Source organism: Gouania willdenowi, chromosome 13 (assembly GCF_900634775.1).
Source record: "Gouania willdenowi chromosome 13, fGouWil2.1, whole genome shotgun sequence".
In the NCBI taxonomy this organism is placed as follows: Eukaryota; Metazoa; Chordata; class Actinopteri; order Blenniiformes; family Gobiesocidae; genus Gouania; species Gouania willdenowi.
Window position 1 is genome coordinate 42797253 of NC_041056.1, and position 24812 is coordinate 42822064.

A 24812-nucleotide genomic window follows, 5' to 3' on the forward strand; every position below is an offset into this window, starting at 1 on the left:
TGCGTTTTGGTACTTTTTTCTCAAAGGATATAATGACAGTGAGTTCTAATAATATTCAGTGGAGTCGACAAGTGGATATGAATATTTCGAACACTCGGACTTTGGAATTGGGAGTACTGGGAACTGCACGGGACATCTCCAATAGACAGTAGTTTTTCTGCGTTTGTCTGATTGCGTGCTGTTTTGTGCGTGTGTGTGTGATTGTCAGCGCGTCGCTTGGGCATAATGTGGATGTGTACGTTGTGTGTGTACATGTCCTGCATGCGTGTGCGTGAGTATGTGCTCCATGAGCGTGAGTGGTCCTGTGGTTGGGTGTGTCCAACGCTATGCGCTTTTGGGGGGAATGTGTGTGTATGATAAAACTAAAAACAAATGTATGACAGTGAGGATGAATTGAGCGAAGTGGATATTGATAACAATGATACAGAATATATAAATGGTAGTGAAGACATTATTTTGTACGATGATACAAATTATAGAGTAAATGAGTTTGGCTGTGACATAGATCCGGATAAGCATTTGTTTAATAATATAATTAATGATTGTGATTACTATACTGACGAGCAATTTAAACGCATTAATATGAATGGAGCCTTTAGCATTATACACTTTAATAGTAGGAGTTTGAGCAAAAATTATAACGAAATTAAACAATATCTTAGTCAGTTTAATAAATTTAGTGTTATTGCTGTTTCTGAGACTTGGTTGAATGCAGATAGGTGCTGTGAAGTACAATTAGATGGATATGAATTGTTCACTACAAATCGGATAAATAAAAGAGGTGGGGGCGTTGCGCTATACATAGATACAGATCTGAGGTTTAAAAAGATTGATAGCAAGTCAACCACCATCGATGATGTTTTGGAGTGTATAACGTGAAATTATTGTAGAAAAGTCTAAAAATATTGTTGTTAGTTGTGTGTACAGAACACCTGGATCATGTCTAGACATTTTCAATAAAAAAATGAACTGCCTTTTTAGTCATTTAAACAAGGTCCATATTGTGTGTGGTGACTTTAATATCAATCTACTGAAGTCTGTTAAGAACAACAGACTTCATTAATACTATGTATAGCAACTCTCTTTTTCCCCTTATTGTTAAGCCAACCAGAATTACCACGGACACATCAACGTTAATAGATAATATATTTACTAATCAATTAGCAAGTCAAATTACAGCTGGAGTACTTATCAATAATATCACTGACCATCTTCCTATTTTTAGTATTTTTAAACAATTGCAAAATATTACAACCAAAATAAATGATTTCAAATATGTAAGACATCGAACACCTGAAGCTATTGCTGCTCTCAAGGGGGACTTATGTGCCCAAACTTGGGAAGAAGTGTATGCAACTCCTGACCCTGATAAGGCATACAATGCCTTCCTATTTACCCTAATCCAATTGTATGACCAGCACTGTCCGTGTAAGAAATACTATACTAAAAACAAAAACAGCCAGGATAAACCATGGGCTAACCAAGGGCATAGCTAAGGCTTGTAAAAGAAAACAACAACTCTATAGAGTACATTTAAAGCAAAGGACTAAACAAACTGAAGAAAGATATAAAATGTATAAAAATAAGTTAACTCAAATAATAAGATTCAATAAAAAAGAATACTATCACAAATTGCTGGAGCAGAACAAGAGTGATATCCAGGGTACCTGGAAGGTATTGAATGGCATTATCAGGAATGGAAGAAAAAAGGAAGAATATCCAAATTACTTCACAATGAATAATTCAATCATCAGTGAAAAAAAGGAAATTGCTAATGCATTTAACAGGTTTTTTTGTCAGTGTTGGGCCGAAGTTAGCCAATGAAATTGTGCTACCAAGCAATGCCAATGAATTTGAAGAAATGAATATTAAAAATAATCTAAACTCACTTTTCATTAAAAGTGTTAGTGAGAACGAAATCATTGAAATTGTACATTCCTTCAAAACTAAGAGATCAACAGATGGATCTGATATAGATATGGTCCTCGTGAAAGATATCATTGATTTTATTGTTACTCCTTTCATGTATATATGTAAACAGTCTTTCTCAATGGGTATCTTTCCGAGTAAAATGAAAACTGCCAAAGTAATACCTATTTTTAAAAGTGGAGAAAAGCAACAGTTTACCAATTACAGACCGATCTCAATACTCTCGCAGTTTTCAAAAATACTGGAAAAGCTATTTGTGAAACGACTTGATAGCTTTGTAGACAAGCATAACCTGTTAAGTGAACATCAGTATGGTTTTAGATCCAATAGGTCCACTTCAATGGCAGTTACGGAACTAGTAGAAAAGATATCAACATCTATTGAGATCAGTGAGTATGCTGTTGGAGTCTTTATTGACCTTAGCAAGGCCTTTGACACAATAGACCATTCATTGCTTTTAAATAAATTAGAAAGGTATGGTGTCAGGGGCTTAGCACATGATTGGCTAAAAAGTTATCTAAGTGACCGAAATCAGTATGTAAATATTGATATCAACTCAATGGAGGCAAAAATAACCCACGGAGTTCCTCAGGGCTCCGTTTTGGGACCTAAACTATTTATTATGTACATTAATGAAATCAGCGAAGTCCTCAACAAATTACAATGTATTCTATTTGCCGATGATACCAGTTTGTATTGTTCGGGAACAGATCTTGAGCTGCTTTTGAACACAGTAGGAACTGAACTTAAGATACTTAAAAAGTGGTTTGATGTAAATAAACTTTCCATAAATCTGCATAAAACTAAATATATTGTATTTGGAAACAAGGAAGTAAACAAACCATGTCGAATCAAAATTGGGGAGGTAGAAATTGAAAGGGTGTATGTTACAAAGTTTTTGGGAATCAATATTGATAATAAGTTAAATTGGAAAGCACACATAAATACACATAAAATTTCCAAACTTATTGCCATACTGTATAAAATAAAAACCTCTGTGAATCAAAATGCATTATATATACTGTACAATTCCCTCATCCTTCCATACCTTAGCTATTGTGTGGAAATATGGGGGAATACTTTGGATACCTTGCTCCAACAAATCCACTTTTTATTAGATTAAATATCTTAAAATCGCATGATCTTGTTGATGTCTACACAGCAGCTGTGATGTACAAGGCTCACAATCTCATGCTTCCTCACTGTTTACAAAAGATGTTTCAAACTAGAGAATCAAGATATAACCTCAGAGGAACTGATCTGCTACAAAAACCCATGGCGAAGAGTAATACTAAGAGGAGGTGTTTATCAGTCAAAGGAGTTGATCTATGGAACGGTCTACCTATACAACTTAAGGGCTCCAAAACTATTCATGCATTTAAGAAAATGTACAAGTTAAATATTATAGAGAAGTATAGAACACTTGAATGAAACATTAGAAAAGAAGTTGATCGTGGATGCTTAATATAATTTTGATTGTTGAAGTTCAAGTTTGTGCTTACATGTTACCATCGTTGGTATGAGAGAAACTTTATAATTGTGTCATCTTTGGACATACAGTAGTGTTTCAGTTGTAAAAGGGGTTAGGCAAAATAAGTCTAGACTTCAGCTTAAACCCCTTTCGGTCAGGCATCATTTAGCGGTTGACATTCTTAATGTATACATATTTTTTTTTTTTTCCTGTCGTGTAATGTGTGGGATCTTTGAATGACCTTAGATCTGGATGTTCACAATGACCGAAGAAATAAACTAACTAACTAACTAACTAACTTTGCTCCGTTTCACATATTGAGCGGCTTGATCGCAGTAGTCAGCGTTTGGCAGTCGGCTTCTGAGTTATTGCTTAATTAGATCACTTTCATGGTTTGTCACAACAGTTTTATCATGAACTAAGGTTTAGCTACCTGTAGCAACAACATCCAAAGTGTTTCTTGCGTCTGTCGGCCGCTTCCAGGTAGCGCAAGATAGACACTGCGCAAAAATAGTAAGAATCGAGAATATCCGGTTTTTGATTCTGTCGAGAATACGGACATTTCCGATGCATATCCGGAGTTTTTTAGATATGCCCCATATCTGGTCAAATACGGACCCAATATACTTCATGAAGACAGTATTTTGTATTAGGATACTAACAGTATTTAGATTTTGTCATATATTTGTTCCGGAAATGTCCTCAGGTTGAAAATACCCAGAATCCCTAAATATCCAGTTTTTGATTCCGTCGAGAATACGGACTATTCTGATGCATATCCGGAGTTTTTTGATATGCCCCATATCTGGTCAAATATTCAATTCAGTTCAACTTTCGTCTCAAAGTGCTTAAGTTTTTTACTGTGGTGCTGGGTGACAGAGTAATGCCATCCAGAGACACTATTTACTCTGATAATTTAACTCTGAGGTGTTTTGGACAAAATAAAATCACTTTGGTTTTATCCTGGTTAAGGAGAAAATTACGGCTCATCCAGGATGTGATGTCTATGAAATCTGTGGTTTGAACTACAGTGGTGTGAAAAAGTGTTTCCCCTCTAAACCGTATCAGAATCAGAATCGTTTTAATTGCCAAGTACAGTTAATTCCAAATTATGTGGCTGGTTTTTAATTCCAAATTAGATAATTCCTCTTTCTTGTAAACACTTAACTTGGTTAAAGCCGCTTTATTTTAATCTGTATTGTTTTGCGCATGCGCGACTTGCGAAGATGACGCGCTGGTGACGACATAATCTAAGATAGCGACGGCCTGGACTCCAGCCTAGACTTTTTGATAAGAGCCTTAAAAGACATGGATATAATGAAAAGAGTGGATGGACAAAGACATAAGCATGCAGACTTTCACACGGACATACACGGACTTATTAAACACACACGAACCTCGGTAAACGTAACAGGCTTCATCGGACGGCTGGCACTAGGACCCCCCGGAGTAAATGCGTCCCAGTACTGCATTCTCAGGCTGTAATATCACCAGTTTATCATTTTACCTGTTATTAGAGCTACTGTCTTTACCAGGGAGCAAATATTTATTCGTGGTGATTGTTTTCAGAGTTTTACTGGGATTTTTACCAGTGATTAGTTCATATCTCCTTACGCTCCGTGGTCCAAACTGAAGCCATGTGTTATTGTTGAGCTGATGCTTCAAAACTAAATCAGAATAAAGGTGAAAACAATTCTCGTGTGTGGTCTTCTGTTTCATAGACGACAATAAAATGTTTGTTGTATGTTTTTCCTGATAAACCCCTGTCCCCCTGTCCAGTCAGAGCCTTCCCAACCCCCAGCCCTAAAGCGGAATTATCTAAAGACGAATAAACCTGTTTTCCATGTAAACCTCGTTCGGGAATTACCACTTTAATTCCGAATGATTTAAATCGGAGTAAATAATTCCGAATGCAAAAACATCATGTAATCGTTGCCATTCGGCAAAATCAAAGATAAAGACACACATAAATTATAAAGGCCAAATCATAGATTTCAAAAGTGTATATCTACAGTATTCTTTTAATTAGAAGATATTTTACATTTACAAATCAAATGATCAATTTCTTGTAGTTAGTTAAAGATTAAATTTACTGCTGATTTAAAGCAACACAAATTATGTTAAAGATCTATTAATTGATTTATTATTATTTATTATTTAGGGGTCTATTGTGCCTGCTTTATTTGATTTATTTGGTATCTGTATGTGAGTTGTTTAATGTGTATTAAGTTTAGTATTTAAATTAAAATTATTTGTTAAAAATTTAGATTTTGTGTATTTTTCTTCCAAACTGTCTTTTTAGTTTCAATCTGCCTCAGTTATATCTGATTAGTCTCATTGCTTACGTACATGGTTGTGCTAAAGTCAATCTTTGACTGCCCATGAGAAGCTGTGTTGTTCTTTAGATGATCTTGGAGCCCATTCCATTCTTTGATGCCTGTAAAGGAACATTCTAAGGCTAAACACAACTGTTTTATGAAGCTGAAGCCACTTTAAGTTTTGACCTTTGATTCTGAATAATATTCAGGTTGTTTTGTGTTATTTATTTCAGAATTCCTTGTAACATTTTCAGTTTCTGCTGGTCTCAGGTAAATAAACTGGTATTGAAAGAATAGAATACTTAGTGTTTCAGTCAGATTGGTATTTGTAAAGATTAATACTGAGCAGAGTTTAGTACTGTTAATGTAAATGATTATAAACTGTAGGGTTAGATACAATAACATTTCATTTATCAGAGGCTTTTATCCAAAGCAATGTTAATACAGTAGGAGTAGGAGGGATTCAAACCTCTGATTATAAGTCAGCTTCATTAACCACTATTCCTCCACTACAGAGTTGATCAACAGTGGATTCTTTTCTGATACAGCGCTGATATGAAGCTGTACAGACACAGATGACCCAAAAAATAATGCATTCTTTAATTCTAAGTAACTTAAAAGTTACGATTTCATGTAACTCATTAGTTTTTGGGGTAAGTAATCAAAATAGTAACTGAGTTCATTTGTGAATGAAGTAACTAGTAACAGTAACTAGTTATGTTTTTTCAGTAACTAGAACAACACTGGTTGTGACAGAAGTGTGACTGAGTTCAGAAAAATTATTGTACCAACGTTTTTATTAAGATTTTTTACTTGTTCTTGCAGCTAAAATTCACCAGAATGCAGGAGTTTGCATGTCTTTTGTTAAAACATTTCTGGGGGGAGGACCCCCATGACCTTTCCCCTCAATTCTAGGAGAGGCTTTAACATGTAAATGAAAATGCTGTGAGCTATACACATGCAAATCAGGGTAGCAGGGGAACTTCTACTGAGCTTCAGTACAAACCACATCTTCATCGCAGCTGTGGAGTTCAGCTCAGACGTGACCGATGAAGATCAAGGAGGGTAAGTGTTATTATATTAGATTTGTTTTTGGTCAGTGTGACTATTTTTCATGTGAATTAGTGTTTTTTTTCAATGCTAACAAGCATTGGTCTAATCTGAAGTCACATGTTCAAAACATGGTCTGCAAATCTCTCAGTCCATGTGGAATAAACTGTGACTCATTTTTCATTGTTTTCATACAAAACACATTCACTGACCACAGTCAACAACATTCATCAACTCTTTTCTCACTCACTAGTTTTTATTATTAATAATAATGAGTTATTATAATTAGTTCACCACCTGCAAAACACTAAACGTTTACAGCACATTTTTAAAATGCTAACACACTTTGTTCAAAACACATCAGCTAAACGAAATATAATGATTACAGTATTTTGTGTTTTATATAACTGTACCCTATAGATTATTTTTTTGTTTACAGTAATTTTTATATTTTTTTTGTGCAAAGATCTTATTTTGTATTAAAATACTGATGTACCTGACAATGTAATGCTCTTTGTTGTTAGTATTTAGTAGTTCAGTGTGCTCAGAGTGACTAGATTAGATTATTTGTTAGTGTTGTGGTTGAATGAGCTTCATTTGAGACGTGTATGAAGTGTTTTGTTGGTGAGAAACACTTTTGGAGATGAGAGTAACTGTTGAGCTGAGATGACTGATGGATATGCAGGCTGTGTTTAGAGTTTGGAACATGTGACTTCAGTTTCAACCAATACTTGTTAGCAATCCGACAAAAAAAAACTCTAATAGAGTGGAAGGGTCCCAACCCACAGGTTGAGAACCACTTGTGTATTGCATGTCCAAGAATCCATGTACTATGGCTAGATTGTATGTCCAAGCATGTATTTATGTCTCTCCTCTACATTGCACACATTTGATCACCACTGTATTTATATCCATACAGGGCTTGGTCCGTCATACATATAGAAGCCTCACAGAGCTGCAATGGAAGGTCTAGCCAGAGGACAAGTATGTTTTTGGTCTTTTTCCCTCTGAATTGGCACATTTTGTGAAAATTACAAAACACAGTTAGTTAGATTTTTTTTTGTAACATGTTTTGCTGAATGATGAGTATCTTCTACCTTCACCACCACCACCACAGATTCTGTTCTGATCACAATGAAAAAGTGACCATGGCTGTGATAGGGGCCATTTAAGATGCTGAGCCACACTGGGGCACAAGCCAAATTAGAAGTAAGTCTGATCACATTAATCTGGGGACCTAATTTAATGTATTTGAGTGATCATTAGCCTTTTCAGATGCCTTAAAATAATACATTTAGTATGAATTCATGACATAGTATTTGTGTTGTCATTTTCATTCACTAGGAGCTGCAACAGGGCTTTAGAATCCTACTAGGCCAGTGAGGAGCAGGACCTGAATGGGACCAAGGAGGATGTAAAGAGTAGGAAGACTCTTACCACCAGCAGGAGATCCAGTGTTATTGCCGTGCTCCATACTGCTGCATTTATTGATCATGGTATTTATCAATCACCTGTAAACAAAGTGTATACAGGCTATTTCTAAAGTGACTCTTTAAGACATTTTAGTTGCCTGCGACAAGCTGTTGAGCTAAGGTTAATGCATCAATAAACCAATTGGAACAACAATTAATATCAGCAATGGATTTGTTTCTGTTATCATTTATTGTCATAATTTAAGGACCCATAATTGTTTTGTTACATTGTGTTAGCCAAGAAATGTATGGGATTAAATATTTAAAGTGGGTCTTGTGTTCATGTTAGGACAGCTGAAATAAAAATGGTCAGGATACTGACCTCTCTTCCCATTTGTCACACAGCTTTTCAAGGAATGGGTCAAAGTGGGACAGAGGATCCTCTCTCCAGAAGAAAAAACTGTTTACAAATTTGCCTCTACCAAAGTGGCGAGCAACACAACTGTCAGAGATGATGGAAACCTGCCAGAAAGCACTGGGCAATAACAGAAAAAAAAGTGTTGAGCCAAGATCCACTCACTTATGCACAGACTCTGGACACTTTTCAAAAAGGCTCCGCCCTAATTCAGACAAAACATCTATCTATCTGCATGTGAGTGAGGTGGAAGAAGACTCAGATAGAGATGTTTAAAATTTTGTTTGTGTGATATATGTGTGTGTGTGTTTCTTTTTCTAACTCATTCTAATTTTATTGTGATAGAATAAAATGTTATGTGCACTAAGTGATTTTTGTTTTTAATATTTATCTTGATAGTCTCTATCTTCAAAGTAGATCTGCCATTTTTGATGAGACAATTGGTACAGAGGTGAAAAAGGTTTAAGTGGACCTAGTATAGAGTTAGGGACACTGCATTTAACTGTCCTGGGTATGGTGAGTCACCCTATGGGCCATGAATTGTATATCGTACTTCGGATATGACCGGGGAGAGTATCGGTGCAGTATTCGGAATCAAAATACTAGTGGTGTTCGGACTTCGGATATGACCGGGGAGAGTATCGGTGCAGTATTCGGAATCAAAATACTAGTGGTGTTCGGACTTCGGATATGACCGGGCAGAGTATCGGTGCAGTATTCGGAATCAAAATACTAGTGGTGTTCGGACTTCGGATATGACCGGGGAGAGTATCGGTGCAGTATTCGGAATCAAAATACTAGTGGTGTTCGGACTTCGGATATGACCGGGGAGAGTATCGGTGCAGTATTCGGAATCAAAATACTAGTGGTGTTCGGACTTTGGATATGACCGGGCAGAGTATCGGTGCAGTATTCGGAATCAAAATACTAGTGGTGTTCGGACTTCGGATATGACCGGGGAGAGTATCGGTGCAGTATTCGGAATCAAAATACTAGTAGTGTTCGGACTTCGGATATGACCGGGCAGAGTATCGGTGCAGTATTCGGAATCAAAATACTAGTGGTGTTCGGACTTCGGATATGACCGGGGAGAGTATCGGTGCAGTATTCGGAATCAAAATACTAGTGGTGTTCGGACTTCGGATATGACCGGGGAGAGTATCGGTGCAGTATTCGGAATCAAAATACTAGTGGTGTTCGGACTTCGGATATGACCGGGGAGAGTATCCGGGAAGAATTGAACTCCGGGATATGGCAAGTATAAAAGTGTTCCCATATCCGGAGTTTGACATGCTCCGAACATGACATCGACTTCAACTGCTGTTCGGAGAGTATCCCAGGTGGATATCACCGTATTTGACTCATATCTTGGAATATTCGGGGTTCGATTCTTGGGCTTTTAGCGCAGTGTAGACTTTCTAATTGGTCAAGCAGAGTCACGTGACTGTACACAACCCGCACGTAAAATACAACCAGCAGTGTTGCCAGATACACATTACGTCTTAAAATCTAAACACACACACAAACCCTCAAATTTCTTGGCAGAAAATAGCCCAATCTGGCAACAATGACTTGTTGACTTGATTCTTCAGCCTGCCGATTCAAACAAATGCAGTGGTATTTGTTTCATTCTTTACCAGCCAAAATGGCTAGTAACGCTATAATGTTACCTGCCAAAGTTAGTGTTTCTCTGCATTTGGCGGGTGTTAATTTAAAGCCCTTGTGTAGTGTAGAATACAGGTTTAAAATGCAGAAGTGTGAAAAAGGTCTATGCAGAAGAGCTGAAGGCCACCATCAGATCAACCTGGAATCTCATAACACCTGAGCAGTGCCACAGACTGATAGACTCCATTCCACGCCGCATTGCTGCAGTAATTCAGGCAGAAGGAGCTCCAACTAAGTATTGAGTGCTGTACATGATCATACTTTTCATCTTCATATTTTTCAGTTGGCCAACATTTCTAGAAATCTTTTTTTTTGTATTGGTCTTTAGTAATATTCTAATTTCTATGAGCATGAATCAGTTTTGCTGCAGACGTCTCGCAAAATGTGTTGCAAAACTCAAGCAGCTCAGATTCACACGAGAAAAGTAGTTTGTGTTTCTGTAGCGGTAGATATGAGAAGTTATACCTGGAGAGTTGTGGTTGTAAACGATCATTTACACAAGTAATTAAAAAACATGTGAAAAAATGTTAGATTACAAGTTTGCAGCTGTAATTTTATGTGTAAATATCACTCTATACATTTTTTTTCATCATTTGTGACATTAAATTTATTTCACGTGTGGATTTTTTATCCACAAGTTCACACCACATTCTATAAACTCTCACATTTTGCAACATATCTACCATCATACTTTTCACCATATTTCATGATTAATTGGACCAGTTTAACCACTATCACAAATTATCATGTTTATTACAGTATTTGCCAGTTTAAACTAATTGTTCCTACTTTTTAAATGACCTTTTGACTATGTATGCTTTGGTTGTTGTTTTATTTTGGTTATATATTTTTTTCTGCGTAAATGTTGTTTGTACATCGCATCTAATCTGTTTGTTGTATTCAGGAACTATTATGTACATATTTACAGTAGTCTGTGATGTAGAACACAGGAAGAATAGCTCCTGTTTTTTGCAGTATAGCTAAATAAAAACAAACAAAACAGAGAAAATGCGATTAAAAATGCTGTACGCTGGACAGTTTGCACAAAGGACCCATATCTTTTATTATCCAGAATCATTTTTATTGCCAAGTGCAGTTTTTAGACAATACAAGAAATTTTACTTGGGGGATGGTACGTAAAAACATTGGGTGACCAGGGCTGTGTTCAGGAAGCTGGTAGCATACTCCGCTTTGTCCTATTTCAGGGTCGCGGGGGTCTGCCGGTGCCTATCTTCAGCTCACACTAGGCGCTAGGCGAGGGAACACCCTGGACAGGGCGCCAGTCCATCGCAGGGCAACACAGACAACCACTCACATGGGGAGTTTATGCAAACTCCACACAGGAAGGACCCAAGTGTCAATAAAAAATGTTATTTGGACATGTCACTTGATCTATTTAACTAGCCTACTGGAATTTTATTCAATGTTTTTATTTCTTTTTCATCATTCTAAACCTGATGAACATAAATCTGCATCCATACCCAACTTTGGCAATCAAGGCTTAGTGCTTTCTGGGTTGATTGGCCGGGGTTTTTGGGTGACGGTGGGGGGGCTTGCCACCGGTGCTGCCTAAGGATCAGTTGATTCTGGGCTGATTGGCCGGGGTTCTTGGGTGACGGTGGGGGGGCTTGCCACCGTGCTGCCTCAGGATCAGTTGCTTCTGGGTTGATTGGCCAGGGTTCTTGGGTGACGGTGGGGGGGCTCCGCACCAATGCTGCCTCGGGATCAGATGCTTCTCGGTTGAATGGCCAGGGTTCTTGGGTGACGGTGGGGGGGCTCGCCACCAATTCTGCCTCGGGATCAGTTGCTTCTGGGTTGATTGGCCAGGGTTCTTGAGTGACGGTGGGGGGGGGCTCACCACCAATGCTGCCACGGGATCAGTTGCTTCTGGGGTGATTGGCTGGGGTTCTTTGGTGACGGTGGGGGGGTTTGCCACAGGTGCTATCTCAGGATCAATTGCTTCTGGGGTGATTGGCCGGGGTTCGTGGATGATGTTGGGGGTGCTTGCCATCGGTGCTGCCTCAGGATCAGTTGTTTCTGGGGCGATTGGCCGAGGTTCTTGGATTATGTTGTGGGGGCTTGCCACCGGTGCTGCCTCAGGATCAGTTACCTCTTGGCCTGGAGTCTTGCCTCTATTGGCTCTGAACCTGGCCACTGGCGGGCACCCTGTGATTTTTCTCTGGGTGTGGGTAATGACTCTTTTGCTTGGGTCTCGGATGGGGTGCTCCTTGGGCCCTCCCCGGAGGTTGGGCGTTGGGGCATTAATGGGTTTGGCGATGTGGGTTCTAGGTGGGGTCCTTGTAGCAGGTGTTCGGGGCGGCAGCGTGGTGTGTTCGATCCTGGCCGCTCTGCTGGGGTCTTGGATGGGGAGCTCCTTGGGCCCTCCTCGGGGTTTGCATGTTGGGGCATGGAGGGGTTTGGAGATGTGGGTTCTCGCGGGGGTTCTCATAGCATATGTTCGGGGCAGCAGCGTAGTGCGTTCAATTTTTGCTGCTCTGCTGAAGTCTCTGATGGGGGGCTCCCTGGGCCCTCCCCGGGGGTTGGGTGTTGGGGCATGGATGTGTTTGGGTATGTGGTTTCTTGCTGGGGTCCTTGTAGCAGGTGTTGGGTGCGGCAGCATTGTGTGAATGTTTTTTGCTGCTCTGCTGATGGTTCGGATGGGGGGCTCCTTGGGCTCTCCCCGGGGGTTGGGTGTTGGGGCATGGATGAGTTTGGGTATGTGGTTTCTTGCTGGGGTCCTCGTAGCAGGTGTTTGGGGCGGCAGCGTGGTGTGTTTGTTTTTTGCTGCTCTGCTGATGGTTCGGATGGGGGGCTCTTTGGGCCGTCCCTCAGGGTTGGGTGTTGGGGCATTAATGGGTTTGGGGATGTGGGTTCTAGCAGGGCTCCTCGTAGCAGGTGTTTGGTGCGTCAGCGTGGTGTGTTTGGTTTTTGCTACTCTACTGAGGTCTCGGATGGGGGGCTCCCTTGGCCCTCTTCGGGGGTTGGGTGTTGGGGCATGGATGGGTTTGGGGATGAGGGTTCTAGGTGGGGTCCTCGTAGCAGGTGTTTGGGCCGGCAGCGTGGTGTGTTCGGTCTGGGCCGCTCTGCTGGGGTCTCGGATGGGGAGCTCCCTGGGCCCTCTCCGGGGTTTGCATGTTGGGGCATTGATGGGTTTGGGGATGCGGGTTCTAGGTGGGGTCCTCGTAGCAGGTGTTTGATACTGCAGCGTGGTGTGTTCGGTTTTTGCCGCTCTGCTCGGGTCTTGGATGGGGAGCTCCCTGGGCCCTCTCCGGGGTTTGCATGTTGGGGCATTGATGGGTTTGGGGATGCGGGTTCTAGGTGGGGTCCTCGTAGCAGGTGTTTGATACGGCAGCGTGGTGTGTTCGGTTTTTGCCGCTCTGCTGTGGTCTCGGTTGTCTTTCTTCACTGCAGTCGTAGCCAGCTCTTCACTGTGTACCAGGCTGCCCTGAGCCAAAACTGCATTGCGCTGGATGCTGGGATCTTCATCCAATGTGAGGAATGGGGAAGCAATTTCTTCCTTTTGGGAGATGTTCATGTTCTGAGGGTTGTTTGACAAATTAGCATCTGTCTGCCTAAATTCCATCCCTAATGTCTGGAACTGTTCATAGGCTTCAATCACCTGTTGTTGAATCATGGTGGGTCTGTCAGAAGATGTCTCCATATCAGGTTTTGGTTTAAGAGAGTACTCTCCATTTTTTCGTTTCTATAATTCCTTGTTGATGTAATGGACTTGTACTTCTTTCTCGGTTGTTGGCGTGAAGATGAGTGTCTGCTTTAAAGGACTACTTTTGTATCAACGGAACCTGTGACATCAAAGGAACATGCTTTGATCTTGAGAACCTGTTACATCAAAGCAAAGGAATGGGCTGACTTCTAATTGGCTGCTGAAGAGAACCTGTGACATCATCAACAGCAAAGGAAAATCCTGACTCCTGATTGGCTGCTCAATAAGAAACGTTAGTTTGCACATGGACGATGCTGGTTGCCCTTTGATCTCTGTCCATCTGATGGGGTCTCTGGTGGGGGGCTCCCTGGACCCCACCTTGGGGGGTTGGGTGTTGGCCATCGGTGTGTGTGCGTCCACGGGGGCCCTCAGGATGGGGTGCCGGCCGTGTGCGTTTTTGTCCTTGGCTTTTGGCCTGGCATCTCTGGGGTATGGGGTTCCATCACTTTATGCAAGTGACACTACCCTCAGTTAAGGTATCAAAACGAGAAGAAAAAAATTAAAAAAGTATTTTTAATGTGACTCTGACATCATCTAAGGCTAAAACTCACAATTCACTAAACACTATTTATCACTGACTTCTTTAGTTAATTAGAAAGAGACAACTGCAATGATAGGTCCATAAGTCAACATGTCAAACATCATTAATCCACAACTATTTCATGATAAACATCTTCTATATCAGGGATTCTTAATCTTGGGGTCAGGATTATGCTACGTTCACACCAAACGCGGTTTCTGCGGCACAAGCGAACAGATTACATGCAAAGTCAATGGTTTAGACGGGCTGGGAGGCGAATTATTCGCCGGTGGGGCGGCGCGGACTGTTTCGCGCGTTGAACGCGAGGGCTGCGGCAAGCGCGCTCCCGATTCTCGCGTTATTCGCCGTTCGCTTGAGTTGAAAATATTGAACTCCAGCGGCTGTTTCGCGTGACGTGCAGGCGCGAAAGCCAATCAGAGTCCTTGTTGGCAATGACGTCAGGCAGGCAACACGGAAACCAGTATTTTCACCCGTTCAACCATTGAGGAGAAGCTCATCGTAGCGGTGTGTGACCACCGGGAGCTGTATGACACGGCCTGTTATTTTAACCGGGTCCAGGACAAGGAAGGATTTGGTGTGGAGGAGAATCAGCGAGGAGGTGGAGCAGCAGGTAAATGTTCTCTCTGTAGTTTTCATCTTTGAAAGTCGGCAGTGAGTGAGGATAGCATTAGCTAATGATAGCATTAGCCGCTAACACCAGCTATTTTCACTTATGGGTTATGAGAGGAAAAAAAAGTCAGGAGAACCGTAGTGGGTCAGCTGCAGGAACATCCAAACGGTGGAAATACCCTGTGGTCATGTCCTTCATTGACCCCTTTGTTTCACCGCGAGAGACAAGCAGCAACATGGGGTAGAGGGTTGAGGAAGACAGGACCGCAGAGTATGGTCAACCATCAGAGACTGGAGGTTTGTTATCAGTGCAGACATATAGAAATATATACCAGGTTAATATTCAGGCCTTTATGCATCACAGGGCTTCTTCTAATGGGGGATCTAAATCTAGTATGATGATTTAAAATCTATAGTCATGTGTTTCATATATTGTGTTTGCTGTCACTCAGAGGTAAACAATCAGATGAGTGATGAGAAGGACAGGGAACAGATAGTGCTCAGGGAGCAGGAGAAGATGCTGATGATGGTGATGGTGCTACAGCAGCATCTCCTGCAGAAACAAGTGCAGCCAAACCATCTGATATGAACATGACAGAAGTTGTTTTGCATTCTGTTATAAATAAAATGTATCTATAAATGCTTGGTATATCAGTGATGACAATGTTGATCATTACCTCATTTAATGTTTAATTAAAATATATCTATGATTTTATTTAAGTAACAGTGACTTGATAAGATATATATATGTTTGTTTTTTTGTTTTTTTTTAAGGAAAAAGAGCAAAGAAGAGGCCCAGCCAAGGCTCTCCAACAGAGGTGGAGCAGCTTATCCTACAGACCTTCAGGAGACCTCCTCCTCACCACCAGCTCTGACTGAGGATGAGATGTTTTTCAGAGACCTGCTTCCTATCCTGCAAAAAGTGCCACCAGAATTTAGGGAACGTTAAATTTCAAAGTTATAAACTTCTTGATTATCATCCGGTAACACTAAATTTGGAAAATTTTAATTAGGTTTTTGATTGGACTGGGGTGGGCGGCTCTCTTTGCATGGCAGGAACCACATTGTGAATAGTTGTTTATACTAGTTTGTTTATTATGTAAGTATTATAATATTGAAGTAAATAGTTTGTTTAAAATTGAGGTATTATAATGTTAATGTACATGGTGTTCTTTCAGAATTGTTGATTAAAAACACATTTTGAAGTGTACTTTTGCTTTCTTTTTCATTTCTATCAATGCATCTTAACAGCAATGTGTACACCACATCAAGGTTATATATTGTGTTCATACAAGAATATATAGTTTCCTCATTGATTCTCTGTGAGACCTTTAATGCCTTAAATTAATTTCAGAGGTGAGATTTCTTGGATTATTTCTTTCTGGTTAAAAATGAAGCTGACACACGTTTCTCTCCCCATTCTTCCATATTTATTATACACATGTTAATACAATAGGAAGTTTGCTCTATAGAAGTATGTGGTTGGCTCTTAAAATAGTCGTTTTGGGTGTGCTGGTGCAATATATCTAGCCATGGAACAGCTCCTGCAGACAAGTTCGATGTGAAGACCTCTCGTCCATAGCTGTTAGCAGTGGTCCTGAAGGAGTCACCTGTGGCCAGATACCTGCACAGTGAACAATATAGAAAAGCTCAGATCATTGATAATCAGATATATATAATGTGGGTGTGTGAACGTGTGTATAAAAGGTGGAGAGATTAGAGAGAACAGGCCTTATTTCCCAGAATGTGTTGCCAGATGACAATAATTAACAGTAGTAAATAAATGATTTATTAATAAGAGTTAAAAACAATAAATATTAATGAAACAAGCCTCATCTTCCAGAATAGGTCTCCAGAGGACAAAAAATAACAATAGTAAATAATTTATGATAATGATTAACTTTTATTTTAGTTGTAATATATTTATGATAAAGATGATAATAAAGCAGGCCTTTTCTCCCAGAATAGGTATCTCCAGAAAACAAAAATTTTAAAAATTCTGCTTTTAAATTCCCTTGGGATTAATATAGTATCTATCTTTATTGTGTATTTAAGAGATGTGTCTGATGAATCATGGCATCTTTGTTTGCTTATGAAACTTACCGGAGACAGATAGACAGTCGTTCGGCTGCAGAGATGGAGCTCCGGTAGTTGGTATCCTGCCGGGACATCCGTGGGCCAATCCGACCCAGCAGGTCGTCGAATCGGGCGCTGGTCATCCACAGGTACCGCTGGAAGCAGTCATCATCCAGGTGTAGCTCCTGAAGCAGGTAGTGAAGCTCACCTAGTTGGATGTGGCGCTGGTTAACCTGGTGAAGCCAGGAACGCCGACGTTTCTTCCCCTTCCGAGGTTAGGAGCAGTGAATTGACGGGGGTCCTCCATAGTTGATGGTGGAAACAAACAGAGCCTGGTTGTCGCCGTTTGGGAGTCTGGTGGGCGGAGCTTCGCTTCAGAAGCGAATGTGAAGCGAATAGGGAAACATTTTTTGATCCCGCGAATCCTGCGGAAGGTTTCGCGCGACAGACGCGAACAGTCCCGCAGAAACCGCGTTTGGTGTGAACGTAGTATTAGAGGTTGATTAGAGGTCCATATATTGAGCCAATATCTGGACTTTTTTCAAGATACGCCATTTTTTTACCATCACCAGCCCTCCCTAAGGAAGGGTAAGAAACACTTTATTATAGGGATGATATAAAAAGAGAGAGCAGTGTTAAACCTAAGTGAGGGGGAAGGGAACAGGGAGGAGAGATTCAAGGTAGGAAATGGAAAGTGTGAGAAAGAGTTAATAATTTTAAAGTGAGAGTATAAAGCTTTGGTATAATGGTGGTGGCTGTGAACAGAGGGAAGGAGTATACCTAAAACAGGTATTTAGTTTAAACTGACTACTTGCACATTGTATATTGTTGTCTTGCTTCACTACTACTTACCCGTCCTGTACTTTTTGTTTTACTCAGAGTTCTGTTGGTGTATTTAGTAGTATGCCTTCAAAAAACGAAGCATTTTTTAAAATATTTTTATCGTTTTCCTGCAACTCCACCAAACTCATCATATTTTAAACTATTTTCATCACTTTTTGTTGTCATATTTTTGCTCCTTTTGATGTATTTTTACTATATTACTCCCATTTCTGACACTTCGAAATCACATTTCAATGACTTTCCTGCACATTTTTTTCCACTTTTATGACATTTTCAGCACTTATAAACCCTTTCAACCACTTTTCCACCTAATATCACTTATGTTGACCAATTATTGTCACTTTATAACCTATTTTCACCATATTTTATGCTTTATTTATTTGCCAGTTTAAACTAATTGTTACTACTTTTTAATGACATTACCAAGTTCTGCAACTTTTTAGCCAATAATGACACTTTGAACCCTTTTTACCATTTTTTCTGTCCGTTTTTATCCACTCTAATGTGCAACTTTTAACCAATTTCAGTGGTTATTAAAATCCCATTTCACCACCATTTCCACCATTTTTGGTCACTTTGAACCATTTTATTAGTGATTAAAACCAAGATTTTCATCTTTAAGATGACTTTAATAATAATAAATGTTCCTGATAACAGTGGATATTATTCAGATGAATAAATAAATGTGGTTATCACAGATTCATAGAACAATGGACCATCATTTTATTATTATTATTATTATTATTATTATTATTATTATTATTATTATTATTATTATTATTAATAATAATATTATATAATAATATTAACATAAAAATCCAAAAACACATATATTACATGTAGACACAGGGCTCTACACTAACTTTCTCAGTTGGTTGCACCAGTACAGTATTTGGTCGCACCCTTTTTTTTAAAGCCATGCATGTTGATGAATAGTTGACTGAAGGCAGACATACACTGTGCGATTTTTGACCCATTTTGAGCCGATTTTCCACTCGTGCGACTATTTTGTGGGATTTTGTGAGTCTCTGCTAGATCATGTGTCGTGCATGGTGTAGTATACATGGGGTCACGAGAAGCGATGAACACCTCACGACCAGCTCCTGATCAGCAATCGTAGGTCGTAAGGAAATCAAACATGTTTGAAATCCAGTCGCTCCTCGTGATGGTATCTCACAGTTGAAGAAGTGCCACGGACCGGCTTACCGTAAAGGCTCACACTGCGCATGCGCGAACACCGTAGGACTGCTGTAAAGTTGATGGACTGTACTGTCCACGCCTGTCCATCCAGCTCCTGGTCCATCATATCGTTGTCTTTTCTTTTTTAAAACTCTTTTTGCTGAGTGTTTCTCCACTTCGTTTTTCCTCTTTGTCTGTTTGAATGGCGACGCTTCTGTGTTCTTCTTCTTCTAATTTGTACGTTGCATTTCCGGAAACAAGACCCTGACGTGTCGTGTATGAACGTACAGTGTGAGAACATAAATCGTGAGCTGAGAACATTCGTGCTCTGTGTCTGAGTCGCACAGTTTGAGTTGGAGCTTAGAACAACGATTGAAAACATTACACAGTGTATCCCAGCCTTAAACTGGAGTACCGTAGTTGAAATAAAGATTGACAGTGGCTCGAGTTATATTTGCAAAATGTTTTAATGTTTTAGTGTCAATATTAAGTTTTCAAGCAGTGGCTGAAATGACAGGTCATTTATTTTATATCATTTTAAAAGACGTAACAAAAATGTTTTAAATAACAGCAAAGCATAACAACATGTTACATGTTTTTTTTTTTATTTTACAGAAATGCTGTACTTGAATTAATTTAACAGTAACATAACCAACTTAGCATCTTCATTGTTTCACCCCATGAATAAAATTCAGAGGGTCCAGCTCTGATAGTGGGGTCTCCTAACCCTCTTCCCCTGGTCAGGGGTCTGAAACCTTTACTCTACAAGGAACCATTTAACCTCATCTCACCTGGATTAAAGTCCTCCTGGAGCCATAAATACCTTCTCTATGAAGACAATAGAGTGTATTATATTATATACAGTTATAATTATATAGAAAGTGTGATTTCATTTGATTTATATTGATCATGTAAATGGCAACTTAAAAAACACTTTAAAATAAAATAAAATAAATTGACATCAATAAATAAATTACTATCTTCATCTTCAAATTCTTAAGTATCTCAGTTTACATGAACTCAATGTTATATAAAGAATACTTTTTTTAGTTAATTTATTTGACTTTGTTTATATTTTTTTTCTTTTTTTCTGTGTTTTTGTTGTTGTTTTGTGAGTTACTGTTATTATTTAGTATAAACATTATAAAACCCCATATTTTTAATTCTTTCATTTGTTAATTTTCCTCTCTCTCTCTCAAGTACCTTCTGTAATGCCATTGCGTACCCCCATTTGAGAACCACTGCTCTAAACAATAAACACACACCATAGACACCAGCATCACTACTAATACAATCGAAAATGAAATAATGTCTCTTTTCAATTTTTTATAACCTCACACCTTCTACGCGGTGACGGACGACGAGTGCGGTAAGAGGAAAGGAGAGAGTCTGGCTGTGTTTGTGCGCCGAAAAGAGGAGCTACTACTCTGCTCGTGCAGCAACGCACGCACACCTTTCTGACTCTAAACGTTGGTTCTCAACTGCTCTCATCCTGGAACCCATATGGTGTATTGTGAGTGAAGCATAAATAACTGGAGTATAGATATGAGTGTTTGAATGAGGATGTATTGTAGTTGAAGTGAGTCAGTTCTGCTGGTCCATTGTTCACTGGTCCATACCTTGATTTGCGGTCTGGGTTGGACCTGGAGACGTTCTGGGTTTGCAGGAACAACGTCCGTGTGGCAGTATAGCAGTGCTGGCGTGCCGCCGTTGAGTTCTGTTTCGTTTAACAGCAGGGTTTCTATTGGCCGATCCGCAACCCCTTCTAGGTTGATCGCAGCCGGTTTCAGACTAAGAGGGACCACGGTTTGGTTCACGATTCAGATGTTGGAAGGTCGGCTTTCAGGCACGTTCTTTTGCGTCTTAGGTTTTCGCTGCGAGCAAGGTTCTTAAAAAGTCTAACTGATGCAACTACAAATAAAAGAAAAATGAAATGAAAGACTGGAAACATGAGGGAACACGTGTGAGCCTGAACGCCCGTGTCCAAAACTAAAGTTTTTTTTTAAAAGAATCTGAAGACGCCATTTGGAGGAGGAGTCTTGGTTGATCATTGTGAGATCATATCGATGATTGGTCAATGTCTCTGCTTTCAGCTTGTGGGTGTGTCTCAAGTGTGGGCGTGAAGTGGAATGACATAGACAACAGAGGGAGTTCCTAAACATAGAAAAATGCCTAATAATTAATTCCACATATTTCAAAACATCTTTTCAACATCATATCTTAATAAATCATCTATTATGAAACAGTTTGATACGGCTGAAAAATAGCATAGTTAGTACTTCATAAACCTGAATGTCTAAATTCATGTTAGGCTTTTTCTTTACCATATGGTTAACTGTAAATACCTTAAAATAAGCTTTGTGATGTTTTGTAGTATTTCAAGCACCTTTTAAATGATGAAACACTAAAAATAACATTCAGTTGTTTATTGAAATACCTGAAGAGTGGCATAGGACAGACAATATTTACAATTTAAATTTCTGCAGGAACCATTCCAATAATGCCTTCTTTTGTGACTTTTCAAACAAGTACATGTTCTTTGTTCTCATTTGAGCGAGAAACAGAAAGCTGGTATTATTCCAACCTCCTGTGGGACCTCTGGTTAGGGTTCTAGGGTTCTAGAGGTGACATAATCCGCAGGGTGTCAGAGCCCAGAGTTTGAAAACTTAGCATGTAAACATTGACCGATTGTTTCCTTTTGATCGTAATGTAAAAGAGAGGTGATAACAGGAACAAACTCTTCTTGGATTCTCCTGTTCCTTTGTTCGGGCAGGAAGTGGGACACGTTTGCATTTCACAGTGGGAGGTAGACCTTCTGACTCCATTGACTGGTGAAACTACAGTAGTATCCCAAGGTCAGAGTCAAACTTGGAGGATTTGATTCACTACAGCTACTAAATGATCTAAAAGTTGTTAAATGATCATAAAAGCTGTTAAATGATCTAAAAAGCTGCTAAATTATATAAAAAGCTACTAAATGATTTAAAAAGCTACTAAATGATCTAAAAGTTGTTAAATGTTCTAAAAAGCTGCTAAATGATTTAAAAAGCTGCTAAATGATTTAACAATCTACTAAATGACACATTAGTAAAAGCTGTGGAGGATCTATTTAAGATAGTTTAACTTTCATCTCTGTTTTTTTTTTACATACTTTAATGGAGACATATCATGCATTTAAATCCTTCCTTTTTACATATAAATCATACAGTTGTGGTCTATATAAAGCAGAACTGTAATGCTTGGGTCTGCATTCCTCATTATTATAGCTCCACCCCTTTTCTACCCCTTTTCTGATGTGCTTCTGAGAGCAACTCGTTTTGGTGCGGTCGCTTTAAATGCAAATGAGACACTTCATACCCCGCCCCCTCTCCAGGTTCAACTCCACCCTGTTCGGCCATTTTTCTAGTTTGATAGTGTTGAGAGATATGCTCTCATTTCTGTTTAAAGTTATTATTATTATGCCCCTGAATGTTTGTGTTTGATGTTGTCATTGGCGGCCGCTGTGGACGCGCTGGTCATGTGACGTGCAATCAGGAGATGACATGCATGTGTGTGTGAATAAATGTGGTGATCCCGTAGGTGCGGATGTTCACCGGAAACTGCAAAACGTGTGCTGTGTTATGTCACGTTAAACGCTGTGTAGAAGTGACTCTTCTAACAGGTTATGGGCCCAGATCCATAACGCACAGTTTGATGGACCTGCCGGGTGAAGGTCGCAAAGTTCACTGTGTGCACCTGACCGGCGAGTTGGAGTAATCAGCCTTCAACATGAGTAAAAGAGACAGAGACGCGGTGCCGAGCAGCCGCTGGCCGAGACTCGTTTTTGATGGTGACGAGAAAAAATATGAGCTATGGGAGACTAAGTTTTTGGGCCACCTTTGTCTGCAAGGATTAAAGGACACTATTTTAAAGGATGCCGCTCCAGATGATGACGAGGATGACGAGAAAAATGCAGAGGCCTACGCGGAGCTCATTCAGTTTCTGGATGATAAGAGCCTGTCGTTGGTGATGCGCGATGCCGGGAACGACGGACGTGAGGCGCTAAAGATTCTCCGGCAATACTATGCTGGTACAGGCAAGCCCAGAGTTATTAACTTATACACCGAGTTGACCTCACTGCAAAAGTCACCCATTGAGAATGTCACTGAATATGTAATCAGAGCAGAGACTGCGATTACTGCCTTGAGAAGCGCAGGAGAGACACTCAGTGACGGACTTTTGATCGCAATGGTGTTGAAAGGGCTGCCAGAGACATTTAAGCCATTTGCCATACATGTGTCTCAGAGAGACGATAAAATGACTTTTGCTGCATTTAAGACAAAGCTCCGAAGTTATGAGGATGTTGAAAACATGCGCGCAACTGCATCAGATGATAATGTCATGAAGGCAGGAGCGCAGTTTGGCACAAGGCGTGCGCCCGAGGGAGCAAAGTACAGTGGCAATACAGACATTGTGTGTTACAAATGCGGTAGCAGAGGTCACATAGCCAGAGCCTGTCTGCGCAAACAGTGGTGCAACCATTGCAAAAGTAACACACACAACAATGCTAGCTGCAGACGGACAAGGCAGCGGGATAACGCACGGAGAGCGTCCGACGAGACGGAAACGGAATACGCATTCCGAGTGAACGACGCGGAGGTGCGGGTGCCAGATAACAAGAGGAAAGGTCTGATGGTGGATGCGGGTGCAACGTCACATATCATCACAGACATCGCAAAGTTCAAGCGGTTTGACGGCAGATTCCAGGCCGGGACGCACAGCGTTGAGTTGGCTGACGGTTCCAGGAGTAACGGAGTCGCCAAGCGCAGAGGTGACGCGGAGGTGTGGCTACTCGACAGCGAGGGACGGCGTTTCCGAACGACGCTCAGGAACGCCCTGTACATCCCATCATATCCCCAGAATATCTTCTCAGTGAAAGCTTCCACCTCCAGCGGAGCCACAGTGATCTTCAGTGAGAAGAAGAATGTTCTACTTCATAAAGACGGTACAAAATTCCCCATACACGTACACAACAAACTTTACTATCTCCACATATCAGAAAATGACTGCAATGACTACTGTAAGAAAAGCCTTGATTTACAGAGTTGGCATGAAATTCTAGGCCATTGCAATTATGGAGATATAATGAAGTTAAGAGATGTTGTAAATGGGATGGACATTAGGAATGAAGGAAGTAAACCTGCCCCACAGTGTGAAGTATGTACTCAGGGGAAGTTTGTTCAAACTAGAAGCAGAGAGCCAGATATGAGGGCTAAAGCACCTCTGGACATGGTGCACACAGACTTAGCTGGTCTTATAGATCCAGTGTCCAAAGATGGTCACAGGTATGCACTATCCTTCACAGATGACTTCTCGAGTGCAGTGTTTGTATACTTTTTGAAGAATAAAAGGGACAGTGCGAGCTACTGAGAAGTTTATAGCTGATACAGCCCCTTATGGCAAAATAAAATGCATGAGATCTGACAATGGCACGGAGTACACAGGAAGAGAGTACCAAGCATTAATGAGCAGAAGTGGTATTAGGCATGAAACCTCAGCCCCATATTCTCCACACCAAAATGGTACTGCTGAACGCAACTG

At 40.3% G+C, this 24812-nt stretch overlaps 1 protein-coding gene and 1 long non-coding RNA gene across 2 annotated transcripts; both read right to left on the minus strand.

Moving 5' to 3' along the window:
* Positions 1 to 11836: 11836 nt before the first annotated feature.
* LOC114473998 (putative uncharacterized protein ENSP00000383309) lies at positions 11837 to 13894 on the minus strand. The gene has a single exon (XM_028463824.1). It carries the CDS (start codon positions 13892 to 13894, stop codon positions 11837 to 11839), a length of 2058 nt encoding a protein of 685 aa, XP_028319625.1.
* A 2647-nt stretch (positions 13895 to 16541) lies between these two features.
* On the minus strand, positions 16542 to 17294 carry LOC114475053 (uncharacterized). Its single transcript, XR_003675416.1, has 2 exons — positions 17238 to 17294; positions 16542 to 16758 (listed from the first exon to the last, which is right to left on the minus strand). It is a non-coding gene; the product is annotated as an uncharacterized LOC114475053 (long non-coding RNA).
* Positions 17295 to 24812: the final 7518 nt, after the last annotated feature.

Excerpts from the sequence above, each read along its gene's own strand:
- LOC114473998 (XM_028463824.1), bottom strand. The coding sequence starts at position 13,894 with ATGATTCAACAACAGGTGATTGAAGCCTATGAACAGTTCCAGACATTA.